This window comes from Oryctolagus cuniculus, chromosome 10 (assembly GCF_964237555.1).
Source record: "Oryctolagus cuniculus chromosome 10, mOryCun1.1, whole genome shotgun sequence".
In the NCBI taxonomy this organism is placed as follows: Eukaryota; Metazoa; Chordata; class Mammalia; order Lagomorpha; family Leporidae; genus Oryctolagus; species Oryctolagus cuniculus.
Window position 1 is genome coordinate 28,706,614 of NC_091441.1, and position 20,555 is coordinate 28,727,168.

The window sequence follows — 20,555 nt, forward strand, 5'->3', positions numbered from 1 at the left end:
AATGATGTTTTTTAAAATTTCTCTTTATTGCTTATTTGAAAGGAGAGTTATAGAGGGAAAGGGAGAGAAAGAGGTCTTCCATCTGGTTCACTCCCCCAAATGGCTACAACAAACAGGGCTGGGCCAGGCCAAAGCCAGGAGCCTAGAACTCCATCTGGGTCTCCCACGTGGTGCAGGGGCCCAAGTAGTTGGGCCATCTTCTGCTGATTTTCCCAGGTGCATTAACATGGAGCTGGATTGGAAGTGGAGCAGCTGGGACTTGAACCAGCGCTCATGCAATGGTGACTTAATCCATTGTGTCCAGGTCCTGTCTTTTCTGGAACCCCTGTAGGGTTGTGGATTTGGCATGTTGTACCATTGCACTAAATTGTAAGGGAATTCTGAGTTTGCTGCTGCTTTGGTGTTGAGGCCCCCTTCTCTCCCTTAGTTGCACAGCTCTTGTTTTCCCCTTCTCAGTGTACTCCCGTCTGTCCTTTTCTTAGCTCTTTTTATCATTTTGAAAGTTTTAGCTGTGGAAGCTAATAACTGTGCTTGTTGGGAATTTTGTTAAGGCAAATTATTAAGACTGTGAGTTAAGGCCTAACAAGTTAAGTTTGTGTCTTCTCTTTGTGTCCTGGTAAACATTTCATTCGTGGAAATATTTCTCTCCCTCCCCCTTCCCCTCCCCCTCCCTCTCACTGTGGTCTGGGTTTGTGTATGAAGAGATGGGAAAGCAGACTGCTCCTGTATTTCAGGATGAGTCACAGCAGAGGTGGGCTTCTTATGAAGTTATTGTAAATATGTTCGGTTTTGTGGTTTTGCTAAAAAGTATTTCTAAACTTTAATTCAAAGGATATTTTAGTTACTGATAATTGGTCACTAGATTTTTTTTTTTTTTTTTTGACAGGCAGAGTGGAGAGTGAGAGAGAGACAGAGAGAAAGGTCTTCCTTTTGCCATTGGTTCACCCTCCAATGGCCGCCATGACTGGCACGCTGCAGCCGGCGCACCGTGTTGATCCGAAGGCAGGAGCCAGGTGCTTCTCCTGGTCTCCCATGGGGTGCAGGGCCCAAGCACTTGGGCCATCCTCCACTGCACTCCCTGGCCACAGCAGAGAGCTGGCCTGGAAGAGGGCCAACTGGGAAAGAATCCAGCGCCCTGACCAGGACTAGAACCCGGTGTGCCGGCGCCGCAAGGCGGAGGATTAGCCTACTGAGCCGCGGCGCTGGCCTAGATTTTTTTTTAAAGGAAAATGAGGAGCAGGGATAACTAACCTACAGGAGCCCTTGGTATATACAGGGGGCTTGGCAGAAGAGTTAAAAGAAGAGGAAGGAACTTCCGTGTCCTTGAACTTCTGTTCACAGAAGAAATGTGATAAATATGCCAGCAAAAGATAAAGATATATGTTAAAAGTGTCGCCCAAGTATAAATTAGTAATTGACTAGATTAGAAAGAAGTAGAAATGAATAAGGTTTTTGTTTCTTTTCTTTTAAAACAGGTCTAAGTATTTTTAATACTACTGAGGCTGGCAGAAGTTGAAAAGAGGCATTTACTAGTAAAGCCCTATAATTCCAATTAAGACTTCCTGTTCCTATGGCCCCTCCCAAAGACCAATTATATTTGCTGAATTAAGGTTAAGGACTAAGAAAAAAGAAATAGCATCCCAGAGTTCCAGTTGGGATCTACAAATGGAGGTCCTGACACCTGGAAAATACCTCCTTCTAAACTGTGTCACAGTGGAGGTATACGCATTCTGCCGCATTTCCCACACCACTGCCCGTGTGCTGCTTCCCGTGACTCTCTCTGTAAACTCTGACACACAGTAAACATGCTTTATTTGGTAGCTTTCCCCTGAGAGGAAATTTCTTGACACTTAGGAAGTGCCTTATGACCCATGACAATCATAACTTCTAAACTGCCATCCTGGCTCCCCTCACACTCTCTGTGTGATAATTCCACTGGCCAAGGGAATTTTCTCGTTAAATGTGATTTCGATCCCGGTAAGTTGGTGACACTCTGCTATGAGAGGGTTTGTTTTTCTTCAGTGGCTGAGAGTGAGAGTGCCCTGTGATCGGTGTATGGTTTTCTCAGGGGACTAAGAAAGGGTAACAGAAAAAAGCAACCTAAATTCTTTCAAGCCAGGAGACCTATTTCTACTTTTTACAGAGTGTATTTTCCAATAGGGAAGAAAAAAGACTATAAAACTTCTAACAAGTTTGATGTCTTTAGACCTGCATACTGTTTACGAAGCGCATGAGGTCCTCGATTGAAGTTGTATTGTGTACTCTTAGCAAGACATGCATGTCACCCATGAGCTAAAATGCTGTAAGTAAGAATTAAGAGTTCTCTTTAGAGTTAAATCACCAATTTTTCATTTGGTTGTTCTTGCAAAATAGTGTTTTTGACAAAATGTAGTCAAAAAGAGATCTACGTAAGAAAAAAACCTTTTTGTATTATACTCGCTTATTAAATATTTTTACTGATTTAAAACTAAAAACACATGAAAGTAATTTGCATGAATGCCTTAGTGAAAAATAAAAGTCTTTAATGATAGATTCTTATTTCACTCACTTATGTTTTTGGTAATTTATTATCGGATCATGTATTTTTTAATTTTTTTTAATTTTTTTATTTTTTTTGGACAGGCAGAGTGGACAGTGAGAGAGAGAGAGAGACAGAAAGGTCTTCCTTTTGCCATTGGTTCACCCTCCAATGGCCGCCATGGCTGGTGCGCTGCGGCCGGCGCACCGCGCTGATCCGATGGCGGAGCCAGGTACTCATCCTGGTCTCCCATGGGGTGCAGGGCCCAAGTACTTAGGCCATCCTCCACTGCACTCCTGGGCCACAGCAGAGAGCTGGCCTGGAAGAGGGGCAACCGGGACAGAATCTGGCGCCCTGACCGGACTAGAACCCGGTGTGCCGGCGCCGCAAGGCGGAGGATTAGCCTAGTGAGCCGTGGCGCCGGCCCGGATCATATATTTTATCCATTATTCTCGGGGTACTTTTACTAGTAAGAATCATAGTAATTAATTATGTAAAGTTGTTAGTCATCTTTCAGCTTTTTCTTCTGTGACTCCTTTCTTTGGACTTTAGTTACCTTAACCCTAAGCAGGGGAAATTCAGTCTCAATTTCAGCCTTTTTTAAGGAAACATTGTTAGTCGAATCCTTTGCATATTGTGTGACTAGTGATCTTTGGTTTCATGTATAATTTTTGGTAACATAAGCATACCGTGATGACCCTACTGAACACTGTAACCATTTCCATGCATATCTGTATATCTGGCTTTTTCTTCAGGGTTCTAGAAGAAGATGAGTTGTTGAGTTGTCCTTGCAGTGTTGTATGGAGTCCAGTACGTCATGTGGCATGCATTGTCCCAGGGGGCCTGTCTACTGGCCATGCCCTGTGCTCCGTGCCCCTGCTCCACAAGACATTCACATCATTAACAGGCTTTGCCTAACAGCCAGCCAGCCAGTGGCTTGGAGCCTTCTTGTTTTGTCCCCTACCTTCTGTGCCATAAAATCAATGCCATTTTAGGACTTGTCCTTGATAGAAATGAATTTTAAGCTAGTTATTATATGTCTAGAACAGTGCTTATGGTTACTAAGACAAATCATTGTGAACGAGTGAACAGTTTACTCTGCCCTGACCTTGCTGCTTTGTACAGATGCCCATATTCTTAGTAAAGAAATTACCCCATTAGCCTTCTCTTTCATTTTAACTTCAGGTCTTTAAGAATAATAATTTTGGAGGCATGGTAGGAGTTGTAGTGCAGAAATGAAGCCACCTCCGGGGACTCCTGCCTGGGATTGAGTTCTGGCTCTGCTTCCTGTTCAGCTCCTGCTGATGCACCTGGGAGGCAGCACATGATGGGCCAGGTACCTGGGTCCCTGCCAACCCACATGGGAAGTCCAGATGGAGTTCCCGGCTCCTGGCTTTGGCCTGGCCCAGTCCCAGCTGTTGTGGGCACGAAGTAGAGGACGGAAGATAGATCTCCTTCCTCCCCCAACCTTCTCCCTCTGTCTCTCTCTCTGTCACTGTGCCTTTTAAATAATTAAATAAACCTTCTTTTAAAAAAGTTTTTTTCTAAAAATAAACTAAGACTATAAATAAGAAAGGTAGAAACAAAAAAGACAAATCATTAGGAACAAGTGTATCCTAGACCATGTTGTGTACAGAATCCTGCAGATATCAATAGTCAAGGCCTTAAATGAAGCCGGCATTTGGTAAAACATGTTTACTACCCATATATGTCATATACACACACGTGTGTGCATAGCAATTTAAGAGCAACTCTGGCCAGCGCCGTGGCTCAATAGGCTAATCCTCCGCCTGTGGCGCCGGCACACCGGGTTCTAGTCCTGGTCGGGGCACCGGATTCTGTCCCGGTTGCCCCTCTTCCAGGCCAGCTCTCTGCTGTGGCCAGGGAGTGCAGTGGAGGATGGCCCGAGTGCTTGGGCCCTGCACCCCATGGGAGACCAGGAGAAGCACCTGGCTCCTGCCATCGGATCAGCACGGTGCGCTGGCCGCAGTGGCCATTGGAGGGTGAACCAATGGCAAAGGAAGACCTTTCTCTCTGTCTCTCTCTCTCTCTCACTGTCCACTCTGCCTGTCAAAAAAAGAAAAGAAAAGAAAAAAGAAAAAGAAAAAAGAGCAACTCCAAAGGCAGGATTTTAAAGCAAATACGCTTGCTTAATCTGATAGAGAAACCGGAGAAGTTGCTGTTTCTTTTCTGCAATACAAGTACAGAGACCGAGTTCATGACATGAGTTTGTTCTAAAGTCCTTGATGACTGTCATATGCTCTCAGAGGAGTTTTAATCCTCACGTCTTTTCCACATTTGTCAGAGCCATCTGATGGCTCTCCCTCCTTCCATGCGGATTGGGTCTGATCAGCTGTCACCAAGGCTGTCGGAATCTTGGCCTTGGCAGTCTTGTATGTGCCACTTTCTCTGAAGAGACAAGAAACAGCAAGGTGGAGGGAGAGAAATGCATTTCAGAAGTAGTGGGCATCGTGTCAGAGGGCGCCCTGCAGCAGGGCAGTGCACAGGCCCACGCCGACAGTGCCCCTGCCCCTGCACCCAGCACAGCCATGCCGCGGTCCCCACGTGCCATGCTGCTCACACGTGATCCATATCAGGTAATAGGTTTATATTTACTTGCGTAAAGAATTATCTAAAATCCTCTTCAGTATTTATTCCGGAATAAAAGCTGTTGGGGTTTGTTTGCTCTTCAGAGAGGTTTCTCTCCTCTCGTGAACGGCGCTGCTCCTGCTCACGGCTGGCCGCTTTGGGTGCAGCCCCCTCCCTCGCCCAGGTTTGTGGCCTTCTTTTGTCTCTGGTGTTTCAAACGTCCAGCCATGTGCTAGGATTTTCCTGTGTTTTTACCTCTTTTTTGATTTTGGAGGGCTTATTCTAGAAATTCACAGATTTTTTTTTTTTTTTTGCAGTTTTGAGAACTTCCCTTGAGAATAGTCTTTAATAATGTCCTTTTCCTCTTCCATTGCCTGTTATTTTTTATTTTAAAAAAATCCCATGTTAGGTTTTCTGCATCAGTTCTCTATATTGTCATCTGTCAACTGTTTTCCACCTCTTTGTTGTTTTTGACCCACCTGGGAAAGTTCTCCAACTTTCTCCCACCCTTCTACGGGATTTTCCACTTCTGCTCTCGTATTTTCGTTGCCCAGGAGTTCCTCACTGTTCCCTGATTCTCCCTGTTATCTGACCTCCTTTTTGCTTCCTATTTATTGCTCACCGACTGCAGTCCAGTTCCGCCTTCTCCTCCCCTCTGGAAATGGCTGAGGTCACTGCTGCTTTGTTTCCTTGTGCCAAATCCAGTGACTTTGTCCATTTTGTAAATCCTGCTTTACCGTTCGACAGTTTTCAGCCATCATAATGATCCCGCCCTGAACTTGGCTTCCAGACATGTCCCCCTCCCAGTCCTCCTCCTCCTCGGGTGTCCCGCAGAGAATGGTGCCGACTACCTTTGCTCTCCTCACCTCGCGCTCGGTGTTTCCCGGAGTTCCGTCTTCAGATTTCTGCTCCCTGGGTGGTCACCTCCACTCTCATGGCTCCAGCTGATGCAGGGCAGTGTTTCCAAACCGCCATCTGGTCCCTTCTAACCATCTCCACCTGGTTTTCCTGAGCACCGCTAGGTTTCCTGACAGAATTGTTGATTGCGGATTCTGGAGCCAGCATGCTTGAATCTGACTCCTGACCAACTGCTTAGTGACTGGGCCTTGGGAAGTCACTTATCCTCTCTCTGCTTCAGTCCCATCATCCCTCTGTGTCAGAGAGGCAGAAACAGAGTTTCTTATGCACAGGTTCACTCCCCCAAACTCCTGCAACAGCCAGGATTGGGCCAGGCTGAAGCCAGCAGCCAGGAACTTGACCCAGATCTCCTAAGAGGGTGGCCAGGGCCCGACGACTTGAGCCATCACTGCTGCCTCCGAGGGTCTGCACTGATGAGAAGCTGCCGCCAGGAGCCAGAGCTCAGAGCTCAGAGCTCAGTACTGAACCCAAGCGCTCCAGTGTGGGACGCAGGCGTCTCAGGTGGTGTATTCAGTAATGGGCCAAATACCTGCCCCTCACCCTTCCGGAGGAAAGGGAGGTGTGGACCCTAGGCCCTGCTGCCCATGGCTGTGCTGCGCCACAGGGGCCACAGCTCCTTTGTCTGCCGGAGCCCTCTCTCTCCCTGTGCTGCTGCACCTCTGTATTCCCAGCAGGTTCAGTCCGTTACCAGCTGGCCACTAAGCTTCCTGAGTTAGCCACCTCCCTCATCCGTGCTTCTCTTCCTCCGCTCTCAGTGGCATCTCGTCCAAGTCACCCCTATTTGCTTTAATCCACAGCCTCTCTCGTACTCTGGGTAATGCCAGTGTTTCCTAAAGCTTTTCTCTGTGTTTGCTCTTGTTCCCTGTCGTCTCTTCCCTCCAGGGCCAGAGGCATCTTCCTAAAACACAGTTGTTGGACACCTGCACCTCACTGCTGTGGTCATTGATTTTCAAACGTTGGTCCCAGGGTCGTGGGGCTCCACAGCAGGGACTCTGGGCACCCTTAGATGGGAGAGCACAGTGGGGAGGCTCAGGACATAGGTGAAAGGGAGTGGGGGGTAATCCCCATGCTTCCTGTCTCCCTCCCACCTCTCATCTGAGTGCCAAGCACAGCAGCTCTGCCTTGGTCTCTTCCTCCTCTTGCCCTCTTGCTGCCATGGAACACCTGGCTTTCGGGATGCAGTCCAGGTCTAAGGGAAGCGCAGGAGGCCCTCTGTGGGCTCTTCACTACTGCAGCACCACTGCTGTGTTCTGCCATGGACTCCACGCCCGATGCCCTTCCCTACACCAGCGGTGCTCTTTTCTCTGCCCAAACTACCATTATCATCATTTGCTTGGCCTGGCTAAGTCCTAACTGATCCTTACGGCGCAGCTCAGGCATCATCTCCAGAAATGGTTTCCTCGTTCTACCTACACGTGCACTGTCAGCCCTCACCTGTGTCCCTGTGCATTCCCCGATTTCCCCCAGGCTGTTCGGGGCTATCCTCCCTCACCTGACTGTGCCGTCCAGGAAGGCAGGACACAGACGGAGCTGCTGTTGCTTGCCACTGACTCCCAGGTCCCATTCAGGTTGCCTGGCACACAATAGGCCCTTGGTGAACATCTGACGTACTGTCTCAATCACTTAGCAAGATGAAATGCCAGTCTCGTAGCACGGGAGGTGAAGGCCTTTTTATGTCTGTCCCCTGCCCAGCTGGTCAGCTTGGTCTCTTACCACCTCTCATGTCCCATGGGCTTTTCTGTTCTTGTCTTAGAAGCTCCAGGTATTTCCCTGCGGTTTCCCTGCATACAATCTGCCCACTGTTCCCCTTTGTGAATGTTTTCCTCCCTTTACTTTCCCAACTAGCAAACCCCTAACCATTAAGGCCACAGTCAGATAGGTGTCTGACTATCCGTGTGCCCACAGTGCTGTTTTCAAACCCATGGCATTCTCTGGTTTCAGTACCGCAGACACGGTTTTTTCTTATCCCCTTGGACTTGTCCTCTTGGGGGTATCAAGGACCAATGTCTGTTGCATCATTTGCCAAGACCGAGAGTCGTACCTTCTGCTCCATCCATGGCTTTGGAGGTGCTGTAAGCAGCCCTCCTCCCTCTGCCTTCAGACCGTCCTTGTTCTGGACTCGTCTCCTGTCACCATCTGTGCACCCGGGCTGCAGCCTTGCTCACCAGCTTGTGACCGCCTCGGTGTGCGCAGGCGGCGCTGGCCGCACGCACTCTGTGTCCAGGCTGTCTGCGGCAAGGGCCCTGCTTTCCACAGGAGAGCTTGCTCTTCTCAGCAGATTTCCTAAAGGAAAGCGGTGCTTCAGCCATAGCGGCCGAACACCAGGAGAGCAGGAGAGCAGTCCCGTATGCACTGATCAGTGTTACCAAAAGAACACTCTGTGTATCTATGTGCAGGACCAGAGGGAGGGAGGGAGGGGACTCAGGTGAGAGCCAAATCCCGAATCCCAATCCCATTTCTTCCTTCCTAATTCCATTTTCTTTCCTCCCTCCCTGGAGGAAAGCAGAATCCTGAATGTAGGCGTTATCATTTCCATGTGTATTTTCTATTACTTCCACATTTATTTTATCTGCACTGGGGAGAGGCTGTGCTGCTTCTCCACTTATTTTTTTTTTAAGGATTTATTTTGTTTATTTGAAAGGCAGAATTACAGAGAGAGCTAGAGACAGAGACAGAGAGAGGTCTTCCATCCACCGGTTCACTCCCCAAATGGCCGCAGTGGCCACGGCTGCACTGATCTGAAGCCAGGAGCTTTTTCAGGGTCTTCCACGCGGGTGCAGGGGCCCAAGAACTTGGGCCATCTTCTACTGCCTTCCCAGGCCACAGCAGAAAGCTGGATTGGAAGAGGAACAGCCAGGACTCACACCGGCACCCATATGGGATGCCGGCACTGCTAGGCCAGGGCTTTAACACACTGTGCCACAGTGCTTGCCCCCACATTTATTTTATCAATAAAATATATACAAATATATAAAATTTATTATTTTACATTTTTAAAATATTACATAAATAGTATCACTTTGTTTACCTCTGTTAAGGACACTTTCTTTTTTTTAATTCAGCATTGTTTCTGAGAGTTCTCCAAAGTGATACATATAGCATTAGGTCAATTTAAATCGCTGTGTATTAGTACATTTTCCTAAGATCATCCCAGTTTATTTACCCTTTCCATCTTTGATCAGTATTTCAGTCTTTCTCATTCTTGACCCAATTTGTAATGAACATTCTTATACAAAAAGAATTTCTAATTTCTTTTTTTTAAAAAAAGTTTCTGTAATCCTCCGCCTTGCGGCGCCAGCACACCGGGTTCTAGTCCTGGTTGGGGCGCTGGATTCTGTCCTGGTTGCCCCTCTTCCAGGCCAGCTCTCTACTATGTATGGCCCGGGAGTGCAGTGGAGGATGGGCCAAGTGCTTGGGCCCTGCACCCCATGGGAGACCAGGAGAAGCACCTGGCTCCTGCCATCAGATCAGCGCGGTGCGCCGGCCGCAGCGCACCAGCCGCGGCGGCCATTGGAGGGTGAACCAACGGCAAAGGAAGACCTTTCTCTCTGTCTCTCTCTCACTGTCCACTCTGCCTGTCAAAAAAAAAAAAAAAAGTTTCTGTCAAGTATATCCTGATTGATTGGTCTTCAGATATGCATAATACTGAATTTCGCTAATTTTTAAAATCATATTTTGCACACACATCCTGTGTCTTTATTCTTTACTCCGACTCTGAGTTAGAGCGAGGTACTGTGACTGGAGAGCTTAAAAGCTGTTTTTCTCCCTCAGCAATTTGCAGTTCATGTCTCCTACGAATTTAGGTCATTTTGCCTTAAAAATGCTCAATGTAAGGCCAAAATGAGAGTGTTTAAAAAACACACAGAACTTTGAAAGCACAGCTGTCAGGTCTGAGGGAAGCCTGTTCACTTGCATGAGAGAGCAGCTTGGAGTGGGAATTGTGTTTCTCAGGTATGATGGAGAACTGGAAGGGAGCTCGGGGCACGATAGCTGGGAGCAGACTGCACAGCTCCTTGGGGTGCATTGTCTCAGCGGTTTGTGCCCTTCGTGGTCAGATTTTCCATTTCACTCCACTGAAATATCTTACGTTCGAACTGCAGCTCACTTCCTTGTTTGGTCTCCTACTAGCAAGGAAAACAGATTGTTAGTATTCTCTTTAAAAATAAACACATAAGCAGCCCGGCCTTTCTTTTCCAAAGGAAACAGTCTGAAGTGTTTTTGCTCTGCTTCCTCGGACTTGTGTAATAATTTTCTTCCATGGATGGTGCGAGCTGTCCGAGATTACCCCTGCTGTCCGTGGCAGGCGCTCGTGGGGACGCATTCGCAGGGTGGCTCTGTATAAATAGCAAAGGGCACTGCCTGGCGCCACTTCTCCCTTCTTGGTTTTTTACTAACACCCTGAAACTCACTCACTCTAAGCATCTTTATTTCTTCCCTTTTTGTTTGAACATCTAATTTACACTCCTGAAACCTGCCTTGCCCTCCTACCGAAGTTCTTTTAGTCTGAAAAGACTTTCAAAAATCAGAACATGTATTGCCATCAGTGATTAGCTTCTGATTTCTCTGTGACTGTACATTATATACAACCCCAATATATTTTTACTTTTTAAAAAGATTTATTTATTTATTTATTTATTTGAGAGGCAGAATGACGGGGCAGGGGGAGGGAGAGACACAGAGAGGTCTTCTGTTTGCTGGTTCACTCCCTGTAGCTGGGCTGATCCAAGGCCAAGAGCCAGGATTTTCTTCTGGGTCTCCCACGTGGGTGCAGGGGCCCAAGCACTTGGGCCATCCTCTGCTGCTTTCCCAGGCCATTAGCAGAGCGCTGGATTGGAAGTGGACCAGCCGGGACTAGAACCGGCACCCATCTGGGAGGCTGGCACTGCAGGCAGCAGTTTTACCCGCTACACCACAGCGCCGTCCTCACTTTTACTTTTCTCTTTGCCTCTCTACTTGAAAATCTGTATCTTTAATGCAGCTCGGGATTGTGTTATTATCCTCAGTGCTTTTACCTCAGGGAGTTTATACTACAGATTATCTCAGCTATGCTAAAAATTAGGTTGTGTATAGCAAGGAAAACAGTAAATAAAAGCCATGATTGAGTAATAAGTATGGTACATCCGTATGCTTAGATATCAAGTAGCAGGCACTCACCAAATAAATGCTTGTGGAATGAATAAAAGAACATGTTATTAAGTAGGAAAAGTGCAAGATACAAAATAATGCATTTTGTGGAATAAGAAAGATATAAATATATATACACACACACACACACACACACACTCGGTCTGTACTCTTATACATGCCTTGCTGCATATACAATATTTCTGGAATTACATACAATAAATTGTGTCAGCTACCACTGGTCATGGAATTGTGGTGAGTGGAAAATATGGTGGTTACTTTTAGCTTTAAAATGGGATGGTGGGGGCAGCGAGCAAAGCTTTACCTTGAGTTGAAAAGACCTGGAAAAATAAAATGATTGAAAAAAATTCATGTTCCATTATATCATGATTCCCTGTATGACAGCTTCACGGTTTCCTCATTCTCCCATACTTTTGCCTCTGGCTCGTTCTTCTGTTTGGAAATATCTTTTCTTTCTCTCTGTCTGTCTTACACACACACGCAGACACACACACAGACACACACGATAACACATACACACACAGACACACACGCACATACACATGCACAAATACACAGAGACACAGACACATGCGCATACTCACAAACACACATGATACACAGACGCACACATACATGCACACACACACCACACACAGAGACACACGCACACACCACACATACACACACATATACACACAGAGAGACATGCACACACACAGACATTAACACGCACACAGACACACATACCACACTCGCACACACATGCACACACACAGACACATGCATACATGTGCACACACAGACATGCACATAGACACACACATGCACACCAGAACTCCCCTACCTCCTGACAGAGGAGGAGAAGCCTTTTTTTCATTTTTTCTCCCTTTTTCCCATTTTAACTGAAAGGCAGATAGACACAGAGACAGAGACAAGAGATCTTTCATCCACCGATTCCTGCAGTAGCAGATCTGGGCCAAGCCAAAGCCCAGAACTCAATCTGAGTCTCCCACGTGGTGACAGGAACCCAAGTACTTGAGCCATCGCCTGTTGCCTTCCCAGGGATGCATTAGCAGGAAGCTGGATCAGAAGTGCAGCTAGGATTCGAACCCAGCCACTCTGGTGTGGGATAGAGATATGCCAAGTAGCACCTTAGTCTCGGTATCAAACATCTACCCCTTCCCTCCTCTCTTGCACAAATAAATCTTTCTTCCTTTTCAAGGCTCTATATAAAGCCTAAGCCAGGACCTCACTTCACAGAGCCCTCTCTTAGATACCTGTGCTTGACCACACAATCAGGATGATGTGATTCCTGCCGATTCGGTGACTGTTTCACCTAATTCCTTTTCTTCCCACTGTACCTGAGTATAGATTTAGACACTATTTGTTGTCTCTATTATATTTGCTTCTCTCAACATGTAGCAGTACTAATAAGTGTTTGAGAGTTTCTTTTCCCTGAATAATATCAGTTGAAAGTCAATTTAGAAATGGACCAGCGTTGTGGTACAGGTTAACCGAGTGTTAGAGTCCCAGCTGCTCACTCCCAATCTAGCTTCCTGGTAATGCATCTGGCTGGAAAAGCAGTGGAAGGTGGCACAAGTACTTGCATTCCTGCCACCGATGTGGAAGACCAGGATGGAGTTCTTGTCTCCTGGCTTCAGCTTGTCCCAGCTCTAGCTGTTGCTGTCATTTGGGGAATGAACCAGTGAATAGAAGATTCTGTCTCTCTCTTTTCTGTGTGTGTTGCTTTGCCTTTCTAATAAATAAATACATTCTTTTAAAAAAGCTAATTTAGAAAGCATCTTTAGTGGGCCTAGTCTTCATTGAATATCCTATTTAAACCATCTAAAATAACTAGGGAATTTCCTAAATTGATATTCAAGTCAATATTGTATTTAAAGAGTATCACCAAGAAATGTTAATGTGTTTGGCACTTAAAAGTACTTCTGGGATACACATTCAGCCTAGGGATGAAATTACCAAGTAAGACATCTGTATCCCATGTCGTAGTACCTGGACCCGAACCCAGGACCGGCTCTGACTCCTGACTCCAGCTTCCTGCTGATGCAGACCTTCAGAGGCAGTGGTGATAACCCGGTTGTGCTCCTGCTGCCTCTGGGAGACCTGGCTTGACTTCCAGCTCCTCCCTTCAGCCCTGCCCCAAACCAGCTGTTGTGAGCATTTGGGAAGTTAACCAGCAAATGTCTCTCAGTTAATGAATTAACTAATTAATTTTTAAAACTACAGGTCATATCTCAAGCTTATATGGAAAGTACATGAAATCACAGCTGCCTTTATTTTTAAGCTGCCATCTAGCCCAAAGGAATTCTTCACTCATTAGATATAGTAATTTAATATTATACTCATATAATTATTATACATATGAAGCTGTATTTCTAGGCATGTACATATTTGAGATTATTATATCTTCTTTAGGAATTGGCTTTAATCATTATAAAATCTATTTATGTCTAGGAATAAGAATCTTGTCCTCAAATATACTTTGAAATTTAAAGTAGCCACTCCAGTTTTCTTATGATTAGTGCTGCAAGTTTACCTGTTGTGTTGTGTGAACTTATCTGTGTCTTTACATTTATAAATGTGCCTCTTGTGAACAGCACTCGGCTGTGTCTCACTTTTTTAGACAGTGCGATAACTCAATTTGCAATTGATGTAATCAATTTTATTCCTTGAAGATTGTTCGTTTAGCTTTGTCAGGTGTCTCTCAGAATAAAGTAATCCATGTTCTGGATTAGCGTAGTCCTGCTCTGGAAACATAGCCTTTCTGGGCACTCAACTGACTGCCCAGGTTTGATGAGTGTTAGCCACTGGCTGGCTGGAACTTTAGTATCCCTCAGTCTGTTATAACTTCCAAAACATCTGCTCAGGTTGTCATAAAGTTAGTCAACATCCCAGGTTTTCTCCATCTGCGGCCATTGTTCTTTCCCCTGTAGTAATCATTTGAAAATTTCTCCTATGTGTGAAACCATTTTAAACTGTCAAAGTTTAAAAAAAAGTTTAGCACCCTTCTAAGTTAAGCATCCCCTCACCTCAGTTTTTTGTTACATAAGTAGTATTGTTAATCCTGCTGTTAACATAGACTTGGTGAAAGAATTATTTCCAAGTGTATTTCAGAATAATTGACCTGCTGTGCAACTATATAATTCCATAGAACTCCTAGTAAGTAAGATAGTTATTTTAATATAAATGGTTTTGTGTTTCTTTTTTTCCCTCTAGTTTGTTTTCTTTGCTGTCTAAAAAGCACAACAAAGTTCTGGAACAAGCCACACAGTCCTTGAGAGGTTCGCTGAGTTCCAGTGATGTTCCTCTACCAGATTATGTGAGTAGTTACTGTATTCCTTCCACAGGAATTTCCCTTTCATCGTTAAATTTGAAAATTATAGTACCCTTCTCATCAAACTCTGACGGCATTCTGGGTGCCTGAGCAAGCTCTAATATGCAAATAAAGGAATAATTCTCAAATCAAGGGGAAAACTGTAAGGGGTAATTAATAAGGGTTGAAGCAAATCATTCCTAAACCCATGATTGTTAATTAGGCATCTAATATCTGAGTCAGGAAACCCACCTCAACTAATTACACAAAACAAAACAAGGGATTTTATAGGACATTTGCAAAGGTTTCTCACTAAATTCAAGGGGAAGAAGTGCACCTGGCTTTCACCAGAACTAGAACCTGAAATTGAAAGACTATTGGGTTCAGGAGTATCCTGTTTCTGGGACCATTTAGTTTCTGATCTCTGCTCTGTTTTGCTTCTGCTTTATTCTGCTGCTTTTTTTTTTTTTTTAAGATTTATTTATTTATTTGAAAGTCAGAGTTACACAGGGAGAGGAGAGGCAGAGAGAGAGGTCTTCCCATCCGATGGTTCACTCCTCAGATGGCCGCAACGGCCAGAGCTGTGCCAATCCAAAGCCAGGAGCCAGGAGCTTCTTCTGGGTGCCTCTGCACTTGGATTCAGGGGCCCAAGGACTTGGGCCATCTTCCACTGCTTTCCCAGGCCATAGCAGAGAGCTGGATAGGAAGTGGAGCAGCCGGGACTAGAACCGGCGCCCATATGGGATGCCAGCGCTTCAGCCCAGGGTGTTAACCCGCTGAGTCACAGTGCCAGCCCCCTGCTGCTGCTTTGGCCCAGCCAGGTTTCTCTGTTTGCTCACTTGGACCTAAATAGTAACCCAACCCATCCCTTTTTCCCCACCAACTTAGAGCGGGTCCTTGTGAGCCTAGTGCCTTTGGCTTACTGATCAGAGCCTGAGGTCCTAACTCTCAGTTCCTGGGAAGGGGAGTCTGGCTCTGCTCTCATCGGTATGTGACTCTGCACTTTGAGGCCATGGTCAGAACGAAACAGGAATGTGATGCCTTTGCCCCAGACACTAAAGGTGAGGCGCCTACCACCTGACCTCAGAGGACGCAGATGGAGGAGAGCAGAGGCACGCAGGGGTGGGCAGTGTGCAGGAGCTCCGAGGGTGCACCCTGAGCCCCTTCAGGACAGAGCTGCCGTGACAAGCCTTGGGTTCGGAACCACGGCTTAGATGAAAAGGCTAAAAATTATCTTGCTGTAAACCACAGGAGTTGGTCAAGTTCTAGTTAGGGCCTCCCCACATTGCCAGACAACAGCTTTGTGGGTTGATATTTAGAAACTTTATTGGAGAATTTCTAAATTCTGTGTTTGAAGTGGCGGTGCATACCAGACAGCTGGAAAGTTGTTTTGCTTGTTTCCTGTGGTTTGTTTCATTTCTAAATGGTTGCGCTGATAGGAGGCTGTGGGAACGGCACCCAGTCCGGATTTCAGCCGCTGATAAACAAAGATAGCTGTGTGCAGCCACAACCTGACTGCGGCTATTTTTCTTCTCTCTTATTTATCTTGTATGTGTGAGTGCGTGCAGGTTATGTTATGATCAGGCATCCTGGTAAGGTATTACGTTTATAGTTCCAAAAAGGACTTTTTAAGAGTCTCCTGCTCCCGGTTGCCCCTCTTCCAGGCCAGCTCTCTGCTGTGGCCCGGGAGTGCAGTGGAGGATGGCCCAAGTGCTTGGGCCCTGCACTTGCATGGGAGACCAGGAGAAGCACCTGGCTCCTGCCATCAGATCAGCGTGGTGCTGATCCGGCCATTGGGGGGTGAACCAATGGCAAAAGGAAGACCTTTCTCTCTGTCTCTCTCTCTCACTGTCCACTCTGCCTGTCAAAAAAAAAAAAAAAAAAAGAGAGAGAGAGAGTCTCCTGCTAAAGTTGCATGTTCCAAATGGTTCTTGAAAATTATCATAACAACTCACTTAATTCTGCATTTGCCTTGAGCTGTGGTAAGAAAAACTTTTCATTCTCATGGATCCTTAGAAACCTCAACTAGACCAGAGTAACCAGTAGGGAGTTATATTTATGAAGAACTTGAATATGGTTTGAATATGGTTTATCTGTAGACAGTTTACTGTCATACAGTTAATATTTGATTCATGCAATAGTTCTGTTATTCATTCCATAGAAATGTGTCGAGTGTATTTAGTCCTGAAGTTTCCCTAGCAGCATTCTCCTCTCGCCAGAGAACCATAAAACTGAGATTTCTTAGAGGAAATAGATTCTGTTGGTATTTGCAATCGTGTAAGTGATTATGCAAACGATGGGAGTGTGACCCTGGAACAGCAATGTGAATTCTGCCATTGAAATGTACAGTTTTAGAGTCAGTAATTGACCATCTTCTTGTGCACAAATTTGACTAAGTAAAAGTTAGTTTCTTAAAGCATCTGCTTCTAGAACTCCTGGGGGCTTCCCTCTGGGACCTGTCACTGCCGGTCTTTGATAGGTGTGTGTGCAAGACTGCAGGTCACAACATTCTCCCAGTGGGTGTGTGAACTGCACTTTTGCTGTCTTGCCTCGGTTGACTGAGGAGGGCGGTTAACCCTGGCTCGGTGGCAGGGGGGTGAAGTGGGACCGCCTCCTGCCCTGGATCTGACGATAATTACAGAAAGGTGCCTCGACACGTGAGCACGGCCCTGTGTCCCTCTTTCTTAATAACTCCGTGCTTCCGTCTCGTTTTCATGCTCAGAACAGCGTGTCAGTGATGTGCGCTTTTGAAACCATGATTCTCATTGTCCTTCTCTTTTGAAACAGCTGTTCACTGGGAAAATGAGAAATTTGACTTGTTAAGTATCCCAGCCAAAACCCACATAAAATTTCAGACTAACGCTAAACCGCTTGTTTGTAAAAGATGGAAAAGGAAAAGGAAAGTGTCTTAGTGCAGCAGTGGGTTCTGTGCCCTGTGCTTCTACACCAGGACTGAATGAACTGTACTGGCAAGGGGCTTGATGAAGTGCTTAAAAATGAGGAGATGTTTTCATTTCCCTGTAGTACATGGGGTACTTTCATTCCACCTAGAGGCATCTGAGTTTATTAAGAAAATGTTTTTCCTCATTATGCTGCTTAATTCACAAGTCAGTTGAGTAATAATATACAAAGCAAATTGCAAGTTACAAAAATGTCAGTATGAGTATTTTAGTACAACCATGTTTGTCCGAACATCTCAGGGGGAAACCAGAAGCCTACCAAGCTCTAGACAATGGCTGCGTAAGGGATAATAGAAGGAAAATCGTGCCCGGTCCTCTGTGGGGAAAGAGGACACCCCCTGCAGAGGTGCCTCCTCAGGGGCAGTAGAGGCGACCAGGAAAGTTGATGGGCTTTTCTTGGCTGTCTTTGTATCAGGGCTTCATCAAACTTCCTTCAGTGACTAAAGGGACAGGACCGACACTAGAGGAGCACCTGCCAATGTTTGGTTTTAATTCGGATGGATCTTTCAGACTACTTTGGTCATAGTCAGCAGAACCTGAATATAGAAAAGGAAACAAGGATTTTAAGTGAGTTATAGTTGCTTTTAAAACTATAGCCATGGTTTTAAACTTATGAATCTTGTCACAGTGTCATGTAGAGTCTGCTTCCCTAGATTTTCACGGTCATCTTAGCAACTATTAGAGATGAGTAGTATCTAACTTCTGCTCTAGGTAGAACCATAAGGAACCAAATTATATTGCCTTTTGAGGCTTTCTGTCAGACTGACTTCTACCACCTCACTCCAAAGAGTAAATGCCAAGGCTCGAGCCAAGAAGTCGCTAGTCCAAGAGAGTAGGGAGCCAGAATGAGGAAAATCAGCAGAAGGATCAGAAGTAGCTAAGAGTTTACCATTGACTTGCTAAGCAAGTGGACTGCCACCAGCCTGTAATTTTTGTATTCCAATGGTTACCAAAGTCTGGTTCTACATTTTCTCCCACAACTTATATTGGGATTGTACGGAAGCTGCTTAAGAGTGATGAGACTGCTCTGACAGCTAAAAGAATGTGAAATTATATATTCTTAGGTTTTTAATTTCTCTTAGTTTAAAATTTTAACATGGCAAATACCAGTACACGTAATCTACATGAAAGCGGCTATTTGAAAGCATCAGTGGTTTTTTAACAGCGTAGAGCGGTCTTGAGAGCACGGTGTTTGGGAATCATGGGAACGCAGGGTCTGTTATGCAGAGGGCCTTAGGAAAGTGATTGCACTGGATTCGGCTGCCCCACGTCGAATCATGGTGGCTTTATAACAAGAGACACCTGGGCCTGGAGACGGCGCGTGCTCCCTGTCTCTGCTTCCTGGGCCACCTTGGATCCTCCCTCCACGTTTGCAACATCCACCACCCTCATCAGAGGCTGAGCCGATGGGGCCACCCAGTCTTGGACTGTGAACCTCCAAAACTGGGAGCAAAATAAGCCCTCCTGAGAAGCTCCACTCTGGTATTTATTGTATTAACAACAAATGTTAAAAGGTGACTACTTCATAACCTTTCTCATAAACCACACCATAGACCTAAATGTAAGTGCTAAAACTGTAAAACTTTCAGAGGAAAATATGAGTAAATCTTCATGACTTTGGATTAGGCGGATTTCATATGACAGAAAAAATAAAAGTGACAAAAATAGAGAAAGTGGACTTCGACTTCCTTGAAGTTTAAAGCTTTTCTGTTTCAAAAGACAACTGAGAAAGACAAACTACAGAATGAGAGAAAATAATTGCAAATCATGTATCTGATAAGGAACGAGACCCAGAATATGTAAGGAACTCTCACAGCTCAGTAAAAAGGCAGGGGTAGGAATTTGGCCTAACAGTTGAGACTCTGGTCATGGACATCCCACGTCAGAGAACCAGGACTCAGTACCTGGCTCCAGCTCCTGATGTCCACTCCCTGCCGATGCAGACTCTGGGACGTGGCAGTGGCGGCTCAAATAGTTGCTCCTGCCATCCACATTGGAGACTCGGGTTGCATTCCTGGCTCCCAGCTTCAGCTCCTGGCTTTAGTGGGCTTTGGAGGAGTGAATCAGTAGATGGCATCAATCAATCAACCTCTCTCCCTCCTTCCTCCCCCCCCCCCTCTCTCCCTCCCTCTCTCTCTCCCCCTCAAATACATAAGTATTTTTTAAAAAAATAATAAAGCAATAATCCAGTTTTAAAATGGGCAAAGATTGTATTCTGTAACCTGGTTCTACAGCTTGCACATGTGTGGCCTTGGGCAGGTCATTTTGCCTCTCTGGCCCTCAGTTATTTTGTCTGTAAAATGGGAGAAACAGTAGCACCAGTCACCAGGGTTGTTTTGAGTGCATGAATGAGCCCAGGGAAGGTACTTGGTGTAGTGCAAGCATTTGATAAGGCCAGGTTCTCTAATTATGCTATGCTGATAATTTGGCTTGGAGTTGTTTTAAAGAATTTCTGTATATCCTTCACTCAGTTTTCCCTGTGGTTAATATTTTAAGTTAGCATAGAATATTTATCAAACCTAAGTAACTACTGTTAGCTAAACTTTAATACTGTTAACCAAAACGCTCACTCAGATTTTCCCAAGCTAAATGTTAATTTCCTTATTCCTCCCTAGATCCAGCCCAGGCTGTCTCCTTTGTCTGTCTCTTCTAAAGACTCCCAGCTGGTTATTGTGTAGGGTGTCCCTCCCTTTCGGTTTGCCCAGCATTTGCGTGTGATCCTGTCACTGGAGGGGCCCCCCCGTGGGGTGATGACTTCTCCGGACGTCCTAGGGAGTACTCAGTGTTGATGTCAGACTGGTGGTGTTCACCTGGAGCGCTTTGCTCAGGGGAGGTCGGGCCAGACTTCTCACTGTAAACTCATTGTTTTTCCTGTCGCAGTTCCCTTATCTTTTGGGGAGATGCGTGGAGAACAGTGCCACAATCCTGTTTCCACTTAAACAGTTTCCCCCGCCCTTTAGAATCCACTGGTGGATCTTACCCGCAGCTTTTATCCCTGACCTATGGTGCTTCTCTATTTTCCTCATTCCTTCTCCATTTATCGGTAGACTTGTGCAAGGAAAGGCTGGCACTTCTCCACAGGGTACTTGTTTATATCGGATAGCCTCGT

At 45.7% G+C, this 20,555-nt stretch overlaps 1 protein-coding gene across 5 annotated transcripts in view; it reads left to right on the plus strand.

Moving 5' to 3' along the window:
• DYM (dymeclin) overlaps positions 1-20,555 on the plus strand; it is a 374,546-nt gene that overhangs the window by 239,926 nt on the left and 114,065 nt on the right. For all 5 annotated transcript variants that reach the window (XM_051851233.2, XM_002713527.5, XM_070050191.1 and 2 more), the window contains one exon: positions 14,390-14,492. In XM_051851233.2, coding sequence (XP_051707193.1) covers positions 14,390-14,492 — 103 coding nt within the window. The remainder of the gene's footprint in view (positions 1-14,389; positions 14,493-20,555) is intronic.